The sequence below is a fragment of the Cebus imitator genome, unplaced genomic scaffold, assembly GCF_001604975.1.
Source record: "Cebus imitator isolate Cc_AM_T3 unplaced genomic scaffold, Cebus_imitator-1.0 Scaffold356, whole genome shotgun sequence".
NCBI lineage: Eukaryota > Metazoa > Chordata > Mammalia > Primates > Cebidae > Cebus > Cebus imitator.
In genome coordinates, this window is record NW_016107671.1 from 91,395 (window position 1) to 100,542 (window position 9,148).

At 53.3% G+C, this 9,148-nt stretch overlaps 1 protein-coding gene across 1 annotated transcript in view; it reads right to left on the reverse strand.

Annotated features, from left to right (window-relative positions):
- Positions 1-705: 705 nt before the first annotated feature.
- Positions 706-9,148, reverse strand: part of ACP7 (acid phosphatase 7, tartrate resistant (putative)) — a 23,691-nt gene continuing 15,248 nt past the window's right edge. The window contains exons 3-13 of the mRNA XM_017506525.2: positions 8,807-9,007; positions 8,333-8,515; positions 7,168-7,291; positions 6,871-6,933; positions 6,661-6,775; positions 6,457-6,564; positions 6,285-6,342; positions 6,138-6,205; positions 5,958-6,029; positions 3,465-3,602; positions 706-1,104 (exon numbers count right to left, since the gene is read on the reverse strand). Of these exons, the coding sequence (XP_017362014.1) occupies positions 1,039-1,104; positions 3,465-3,602; positions 5,958-6,029; positions 6,138-6,205; positions 6,285-6,342; positions 6,457-6,564; positions 6,661-6,775; positions 6,871-6,933; positions 7,168-7,291; positions 8,333-8,515; positions 8,807-9,007 (1,196 nt within the window). The 3' untranslated portion in view covers positions 706-1,038. The remainder of the gene's footprint in view (positions 1,105-3,464; positions 3,603-5,957; positions 6,030-6,137; positions 6,206-6,284; positions 6,343-6,456; positions 6,565-6,660; positions 6,776-6,870; positions 6,934-7,167; positions 7,292-8,332; positions 8,516-8,806; positions 9,008-9,148) is intronic.

Sequence of the window (9,148 nt, forward strand, 5' to 3'; positions counted from 1 at the left end):
GCCTCCCAAAGTGCTGGGATTACAGGTGTGTCACTGTACCCAGCCAGGCAGCCACATTTCTGTCTCAGGGCCTTTGCACTGGCTGTTCCTCTGCCTGGAATGCGCTTTCCCCAGATGTTTCCCTCTCAGTGAGATCCCCCTGAAAATTCCAACTGCTCCCTTACGGTCCCTGCGTTTTCTGAGCGTGAATCGCTATTTAACCAATGCATTTATCGTGTATTTTTTCCAACTCTCTGTTTAGAATGTCAGACCTGTGAGGGCAGAGATCTCTGTCTCATTCACGCCTGTCTCCCCAGCACTGAAAACAGAGCCTGGGACATAGTAGATGCTCAATAAATTATGATTCAATAAATAAGGGAAAGAAAGGAAAGAGGGAAGGAATTGGCAAGTCGGTGGGCTCTTGCGGATTGTCATCTGTCCTAGCTGGGAGGCAGGAGTGTTAGCACGTCTCTTCTTCCCGGATAAGATGGTGCCAGCCTGGGAAACTGAGAGGCACGAAGGGACCCTGGGCCATACTCCTTGAGCCCTGAAGCAGGAGCCAGCTTCAGACCAACTCTCAGTGTGGGGCTCAGAAGAAAAAGCCCCCGACGCCACCTGCTGGTGAGTAGTGTCACGATGGTTGTGCCCACTTTGCTGACAGAAGGCTGGCGATGCCCTTGCAGGGTGGGCAGGAAAGGAGCAGTCCAGGGGCACCCCCAGCAGACATGCAAAGTCCATGGAGCCACAGTTTAAGGCTCTTGATTACAGAAGCCCTACGGGCACCTCGCTCCATCAGTGCTATGCAGGAGGGTGGGGCCATGCCAGCAGAGGCCCGCCCTGTGTCACTCTGTGCCCGCTCCCTCCACAGCCAGCCAGGACTCCCACCTCTCTAGGAGGGGACAGCTGCCCCAGCTCCATAGGGCTGCATGTACCCTCTATGGGTCCTCTGGAGGGCAGAGGAGTCAGGACCCACCCAACTCCCCACCCAGGCCTGATCAGTGTCTGGTCACAGCAGCCAAGGTGGCAAAACAGGCTTCTGGAGGAGAGCGGCTCCCATCCCTAGAGGTACGTCCTCCGGCCAAACAGGGGTCTCACCACCCAGATGTCATCTACAATCTTCCCATCCTGTGAGGGACAAAAACAGGGACAGTAGTTAGAGCTGAAAGCCTGAACTCCGAGGCCAGATGGCCTGGGTTCCAATCCCATCTCTGCCCTCTGATGGACTATGCAACCCTGAGCAAGGTGCTAGTCCTCTCTGGGCCTCAGTTTTCCTCATCTGAAAAGTGGTGGGAGAGTAAGAGTAGCCACATCACTGGTGTTGTGGGAGTTAAATTAGATAGTATTTGTAAACGGAGCCCAGCATATGGAAAGGGCTGTGTGAGTGTAGGATATTTTTAGGACACAAACTCCGGAGTCAGACAGACCTTGTTTTATATTCCAGCACATTCTCTCTCTGTCTCTCTTTTTTTGTTTTTGAGACAAAGTCTTGCTCTGTCACCCAGACTGGAGTGCAGTGGCTTGATCTCGGCTCACTGTAACCTTCGCCTCCCAGGTTCAAGCCATTCTCCTGCCCCAGCCTCCTGAGTAGCTGGGAATACAGGCCCACACCACCACACCTGGTTAATTTTTGTATTTTTAGTAGAAACGGGGTTTTTCCATGTTATCCAGGCTGGTCTCAAACTCCTGACCTCAAGTGATCCACCCGCCTCGGCCTCCCAAAGTGCTGGGATTACAGGCGTGAGCCACCGCGCCTGGCCTTCACATCCACTCTCAAGCGTGTGGCTGGACTCTCCGAGCATAACTTCCATGTTCTATGCAATGCGCAAGGTAATAGATGCCCCGGGTGATGGCGAGAACCGACTGAGATCACACACACAAAGCGTGTGGCCGGTGCCTGTACCACTCAATCAATGGTAGTTATCAGATCCCAGCTCCGCTGTCCTCCAGCTGTGTGACCCTGGGAAAATTACTTCCCCTCTCTGAGTCTCAGTTCCCTCACCTATAAAATGAAAAGGAAATCCACTCCTGTGGGATTATTTTGGTATATAAAGAGCTGTTGGTGCCGGATGCGGTGGCTCACACCTGTAATCCCAGCACTTTGGGAGGCTGAGGCGGCAGATCACCAGAGGTCAGGAGTTCAAGACCAGCCTGGCCAACATGGCGAAATCCCCTCTCTACTAAAAATAGAAAAAATTAGCCAGGTGTGGTGGCACATGCCTGTAGTCCCAGCTACTCTGGAGGCTGAGGCAGGAGAATTGCATGAACCCGGGAAGTGGAGGTTGCTGTGAGCTGAGATCACGCCACTGTACTCCAGCCTGGGTGACAGTGAGACTCCATCTCAAAAATAAATAAATTAATTAAATAAAGTGCTACTAAATACAGAACATCTAGGCAGTGCCTGGTATGCAGTAGGTGCTCAATAAATATTTTTATTATTTTTAAACTACAATGGCAAAAATAAAGAAAGGTGAGCCATTATTATTTGGGTCTACCTAACTGTAAGCCACCCCATCTGCACACCCCACTTACTGTTTCCCCCGCCTGCATCCCACCCTCACTTGTATCTTCTCCTGCCCCTCAATAGTAAATACCTACAGAATTTACCAAGTTCCACACTGTTCTAAGCATTTTATACGTAATAAGTCATTCAACCCCCATACAGTCCTGTGAGATGGAAACTATGATCATCCCCTCTCACAGATGGGAAAACTGAGGCTCAAAGAAGTTAGATAAGTGGCTCAAGGTCATTCAGCTGTCAAGTAGCAGGAGCAGATTTCTAGCTCGACAGTCCATATTTATTTGTTGTTTTGAGTTAGGGTCTCACTCTGTTGCCCAGCCTGGAGTATAGAGGTGTGATTATAGCTCACAGCAGCCTCTAACTCCTGGACTCAAATGATCCTCCTGCCTTAGCCTCCCAAGTAGCTGGTATTGCAGACATCTGCCACCACACTTGACTTTTTTTTTATTTTTTATTTTTTTGAGACAGAGTCTCACTCTGTCACCCAGGCTGGAGTGCAGTGGTGCCATCTCGGCTCACTGCAACCTCCACCTCCCAGATTTAAGTGATTCTCCCGCCTTAGCCTCCTGTGTAGCTGGGATTACAGGCACCTGTCACCATGCCCAGCTAATTTTTGTAATTTTAGTAGAGACTACATTTAGTAGCAATTACAGACACCTGCCACCACGTCCAGCTAATTTTTGTAATTTTCACCATGTTGGTCAGGCTGGTCTCTAACTCCTGACCTCAAGTGATCCACCCTCCTCAGCCTCCCAAAGTGCTGGGATTTCAGGTGTGAACCAGTGCACTTGGCCTAATTTTTGTATTTTTTGTAGAAACTAGGTCTCACCATGTTACCCAGGCTGGTCTTGAACTCCTGGACTCAAGCCATCCTTGTGCCACTGCACCCGGCCATGTTTTTAACAACTCATTTGCCTGGCTGGTCCTGGCTATGCAATAGGGTGACTTGGGCCTGGCCCTCACTGACCTGGTCGTCCGACACCTGCTGGACGTGGATGTGGGTCCCGTTGAGGATGTGCAGTCGTGTGTACCCATACTCCTTCACACGCACAGCACTCCAGGGCCTTGGGAAGACAGCAAAGGGCGTCAGCCGCTCCTCACAGCCCTAGGAGGGAGAAGTGGTCAGACCCACGGCAGGTGGAGGACCCACAGGGAAGCAGAAATGACCTGCCAGCCCAAGACCCTGCTGCCCTCAAGGAAGACAGTCAAGATTTGGCCACCAGAGGCCGGGCGTGGTGGCTCACTCCTGTAATCCCAGCACTTTGGGAGGCTGAGGAGGGCAGATCACTTGAGCTCAGGAGTCAGAGACCAGCCTGGCCAACATGGGGAAACCCCTTTTATACTAAAAATACAAAAATTAGCCTGATGTGGTGGCGCACGCCTATAATCTCAGCTACTTGGGAGGCTGAAGCAGGACAATCGCTTGTACCCCGGAGGCAGACTTTGCAGCGAGCCTAGATCATGCCATCATACTACAGCCTGGGAGACAGAGCGAGACCGTCTCAAACAAAAACGAAACCAAAAAGACCTGGCCACAGTAATGCTCACAATTGAACACTCTGCCCCAGCCAGGCTTCCCTTGCCCCAGGTCTCTGACTTCTAGAAAAGTACATGGCTGTAGGCCAGGCACAGTGGCTCACGCCAGTAATCCCGGCATTTTGGGAGGCTGAGGTGGGCAGATCACCTGAGGTCAGGAGTTCGAGACCAGCCTGACCAACATGGAGAAACCCTGTCTCTATTAAAAATACAAAATTAGCCGTGTGTGGTGGCACATGCCTGTAATCCCAGCTACTCGGGAGGCTGAGGCAGGAAAATCACTTGAACCCGGGAGGCGGAGGTTGCAGCAAGCAGAGATCGTGCCATTGGACTCCAGCCTGAGCAACAAGAGTGAAACTCCGTCTCAAAAGAAAAAAAAAAAAAAAGAAAAGAAAAAGTACATGGCTGTACAAGGCTGCCCACTACAGCATTACAATGAAAGCTCTGAACCAGAAGCCATCTCTACACTCATCAGGGAGCCAGTTAAATACGTTATAGCATAGCCATCACAAAGCAGGGAAGCAGGGCGATACGAAAAGATGGCCAAGATGTGTGTGAAGGGGAAAAAGCAATTTGAGGAACAGAGAAATAACTGGGGCTGAAGCTGGCTGCATGGTAGACCCTCCAAGAAAGCGTTTTAAAACACCAGTGTCTGGGGAAACAGAATGCCTGTGCTTGCAGCAGAAAGCCAGGCACGAGAGGCAGAGAGGTTGTTGGAGTGAGGAAAATCACCGCTTTGCACCCAGAGTTGTAATACCAGATTGAAGCAAGGTTCATGAATGGACCATAAAACTAGGAGGGTAAGTTTGAGGCATAATAGGATGTTTGCATAATCTCAAAGTATCTCTCCAGGAGATGCTTGTTAATTACAAAGGAAAAAAGAGAATCGCTTTATAGTGGAGAGGGCTGGCGGACACCTCCCTAACCAAGTGATCAAAGTGATCATCAGTAATGAGACCCATCCATATCACACTTTCAGCTGAGAAATCAGAGGCTCAAAGAGGTTAAAAAGACATCGTGCGGCTGGTGCGGGATTGATGGCTCACGCCTGCAATCCCAGCCCTTTGGAAAGCTGAGGCGGGCAGATTGCTTGAGTCCAGGAGTTCAAAACCAGCCTGGGCAACATGACAAAACCCCATCTCTACAAAAAAAAAAATACAAAAATTAGCTGGGCATGGTGGCGCGCGCCCGTAGTCCCAACTACTCGGGAGGCTAAGGCAGGAGAGTTGCTTGAACCCAGGAGGTGGAGGTTGCGGTGAGCCGAGATCGTGCCATTGCACTCCAGCCTGGGTAACAAAAGCAAAACTCCGTCTCAAAATAAATAAATAAATAAATAAGTAAATTAGTAAGTGTACTAATAACTTTGTTAAGCCCTATCCTATGTAGCTGTTAGACACGCCATGCTTATAGGCACGTAGTACATTCTGTGTCCTTGTACTTAAGATATCTGTGCTGGAAGTTCTCACAGCATGTCCCAGCTCTCTATTGCTTTTACCTGTTTGGAAAAGTTTTAAGTTGGTAGCCAATCAGGTTTTAGTTTAGATTGTGAGGTCTGGCTCCAGGCAGCAGAGATCAGACACAGCAGTAAGGACGACCCCAAATGCATCAGGAGTAAATGTGTGTGTATTCCCCTTTGTTCTTTGGACTCTCCTGGCATGATGGCTAATGAGAGTACCTTTCCTGCAATCCAGGAAGTAAAAATTGCGTTGCTGAAAGGTCCTTTGCCTCAGTGCTAATTTTCCTTTGCTGCACCGAGCATCTATTTCCAACACCAGTGGACATGCTGCTGAGAGTTCCTGGCCTTAGGGCTGAGGGTGAAGTGATATCCACTGTGTAAAGCACCCAGCACTCAGGCTGGAGCAAAGCCAGCCCTCCATAGAGAGGAAGAGAGAGAGAAGCCAAAGGCACCCTTCCCCCTGCTCACGGCAGATCCTGTGATGATGTGGACAGGGCCCCGCGGGTTGGTGTAGGGCATCTCTTGGCTACCGTTAAATACCTGTGGAGGGGAACAGTGTTCAGTGGCGGGCAGTCACGCTGGACCATGCCGGGGCGTCAACCACACGGACCCCAGCCGCATGGGTGCTCCGCCCTTCCCGAGCCTCACCTGGTAGTTGTAAATTGGCCACAGTCGTTCGTACGAGTGCTCATGAGCCCACAGCTGCAAGTCCACCCCTGAGACAGAGCAAGCGAGGATCAGACCTCTGAAGCGGGGACAGGTGGGCGTGGGGCGTGGGTCCCGAGGGTCGCTCACCGTGTTTGTAGAAAAGATCCTCCAACCCGTACAGCTTGCCTCGGAGGCCTTTGCGGACCTGGGCAGGGTGAATGAGCAGGTGAGGGTGACGCACACCAACACCTGCCTGGGTCTCAGCGCCTCCCTGATGCCTCCCGGGACCTCCCGGATGCCTCCCAGGGAGGGGCCTCACCTTGCTCTCATGCCGTGTGCAGTCGTCCAGATCTGCGTTGGAGCAGTACATGGGCCGGTGCCCCATGGTGATGATCCAGGGCCGGGCTGCCCGGTTCCTATTGGCTTTCTAGGGAGAAGGGCTCAGAGTGAGGGGCTGGGGGTCGGGGGAGGAGGGGGAGGTGGGACCGGCCGGGGAACGAGCGGGGACCTCCACCCAGGTTACCTGGAGGTCGCTCTCCAGCCAGCGAAACTGCCTCTGTACCAGCTGGCGGCCATAATGGAGAAAGAAATAGACCTCGGTGGAGAAGGAGATGATGTGGGCGGGACCCAGATCCCAGCTGGGGGAGGCAAAGGGCAGGGGTTAGGGCCGGGGCTCCGCTGCATCTCCCATCCTTCAGGGCAGAGGGCCAGTCCCCCGGCACCCCCACATTACCTGTACCACAGGCCCTCATTATCCCCCGGCATGCTGAAGCGAGCCTTGTAGTTAGAGAAGTTGCTAGAATAAGGGAAGTGCAAGGGATGGAGGTGAGGGACTGAACTTCATAGCCCTGCTCCTATACCCCACCTCGTCACTGTCGGGCCCTGAGTCTGGCTTCCAGCTCACCCCCACCTCTTCTTGCTACCACAATTGAGATGTTGCAGCATGAGAGACTCAGGGGAGACGCTAAGAAGAACAGGACCATTTTCATTGATCCAGCCCTCGTCCACCGCCATGGCCCTTGGTCCTCACTAGCGTTCTTCGTGATTCCCGGGGCATGTCATGTATGGCAGGCTGGCAGCCACGGGTTCAATGAGCCGCATGAACCTATCCCCGACACGGGCGTTGTCCTGGTCCATGTTGTAGGCAAAATCTCCTGGGGGAGGGGGGACAGAAGGATGATGAGGACTCAGACTGGTTTCTGCTTTCATTGGACTTGAAAGAGCCAGGTATGGTGGCTCACTCCTGTTAATCCCAGCACCTTGGGAGGCCGAGGCAGGAGTATCACTTGAGCCCAGGAATTCGACTCCCAGCCTCCCAAAGGGATTATAGGTGTGAGCCACTGTGCCTGGCCAAGATGTTTTGTTTTTTTTAGACGGAGCCTCCCTCTGCCACCCAGGCTGGAGTGCAGTGGTGTCATCTTGACTCACTGTAACCTCCAGGGTTCAAGCGATTCTCCTGCCTCAGCCACCCCAGTAGCGGGGATTACAGACACTGCTTGGCTAATTTTTGTATTTTTAGCCAGGCTGGTCTCAAACTTCTGACCTCAAGTGATCCACCCACCTCGGCCTCTCAAAGTGCTGGAATTACAGGCATGAGCCACCTCACCCAGCCCAAGATGAGTATTATTATTCCCATTTCAGATGGGGAAACTGAGGCCCCAGGTCACACAGCTGGCTAGTGAGGATTTAGAAATAACCTAGGAAGCCTGATTCCGGAGTCTGCACTTTGAAGCATACAGTCCTCCATCCCCATTACCCATCTCATTCCCTTCCCCCTCTTAATAACAACAGCAATAATAATGGTAACCAGCACAAGGAGACCGAAGTGCGCCCGCACCCTGCGGGGCAACGGGCACTCATGTAGTCATCACAGCAGCCCTGTGAACTTGGAACCAGCTTTTCCTCTGATCAAAATACACAGGGAAAGCCCTGCTCCTGGCAGGAGAGCCAGAGTTGAGATTTTAACCTGGGCAGGCTGGTTGACCACAGACACCGCCTCCACCAGTCCCATCCCCTGTCCCTTCAGAGACACATTGGCCCCAGCCCCGTCCCCTCCAAGGTCCTGGCTCCACCCCTAATCCGCGCTCCCCCCACCATCCCTCTGCGCCCCCCACCATCCCTCCATGCACCTCCACTATCCTACCACGAACCCCCCACCATCCCTCTGCAGGCCCCTGCGGATGCAGATGCCTCACCCACGTGGAGAATGGCATCATACATGCCCTGCTGGGTGTCCCTGCGCAGCCGTGGGAAGGCCTTCGGGTTGTCAGCCCCCAGATCCCCAAACACAGCTAGACGGGGGCTCCAGTGGGCCCCATTCTTGAGGGCCCTGAAGCGGAACCGACGGCTCCAGCCCTGGGCACTGCCACAACGATAAACTGAAGGGAGAAGAAAAGGTTGCAGTCAGCTGGCCTCCCAGGACCCTCCCTCCAACCCCCATCCTTCCTCGACTGGTGGAGGGGAGGAGATGGGGGGACTAGTGGGGGCTGGCCCATGCCCCTTCAGTCGGCCTTCCTGGCAGCTTCCATTTTCCTCCTGGGATCTCATGCAATAGGCTTGCAGATAGGCAGAGGAGTTACCAACCCAGCCTGAGCCACCAGCCAGCGGTAGCTTCTAGGCCATACCCTACTCCTCTTCCCATCAACAGCTCAGCCTGGGGCCCCTCTCACCATACTGAACCCCCGGCAGCAGCTTGCGCAGCGTGACTCGGTGTATGTAGAGCTTCCTCCGGAGAATGCCCCCGTCCACAAAGGGGACAAAGGTGCCCTGGGCGCGGAGGGGCAGGGGCCCTGACGGCTGCAACCCGAATTGCACTTCAGAGCGGGTTGGGACCCATGTGGTCCAGGTGACAGTCATGGAGCCTGGCTCACCTGGGGAGAAAGGGACAGAGGGTAGTGGGGGAGTGAGGCCTGGGGAGGGTGGGTGGGAGGGACGTGCAGAAAAAGTGAGGGGCGTTGACAGTAACTGCTGTTGAACAGTTAGTAGTCAAGGACACAGGTTCTGGAACTGCC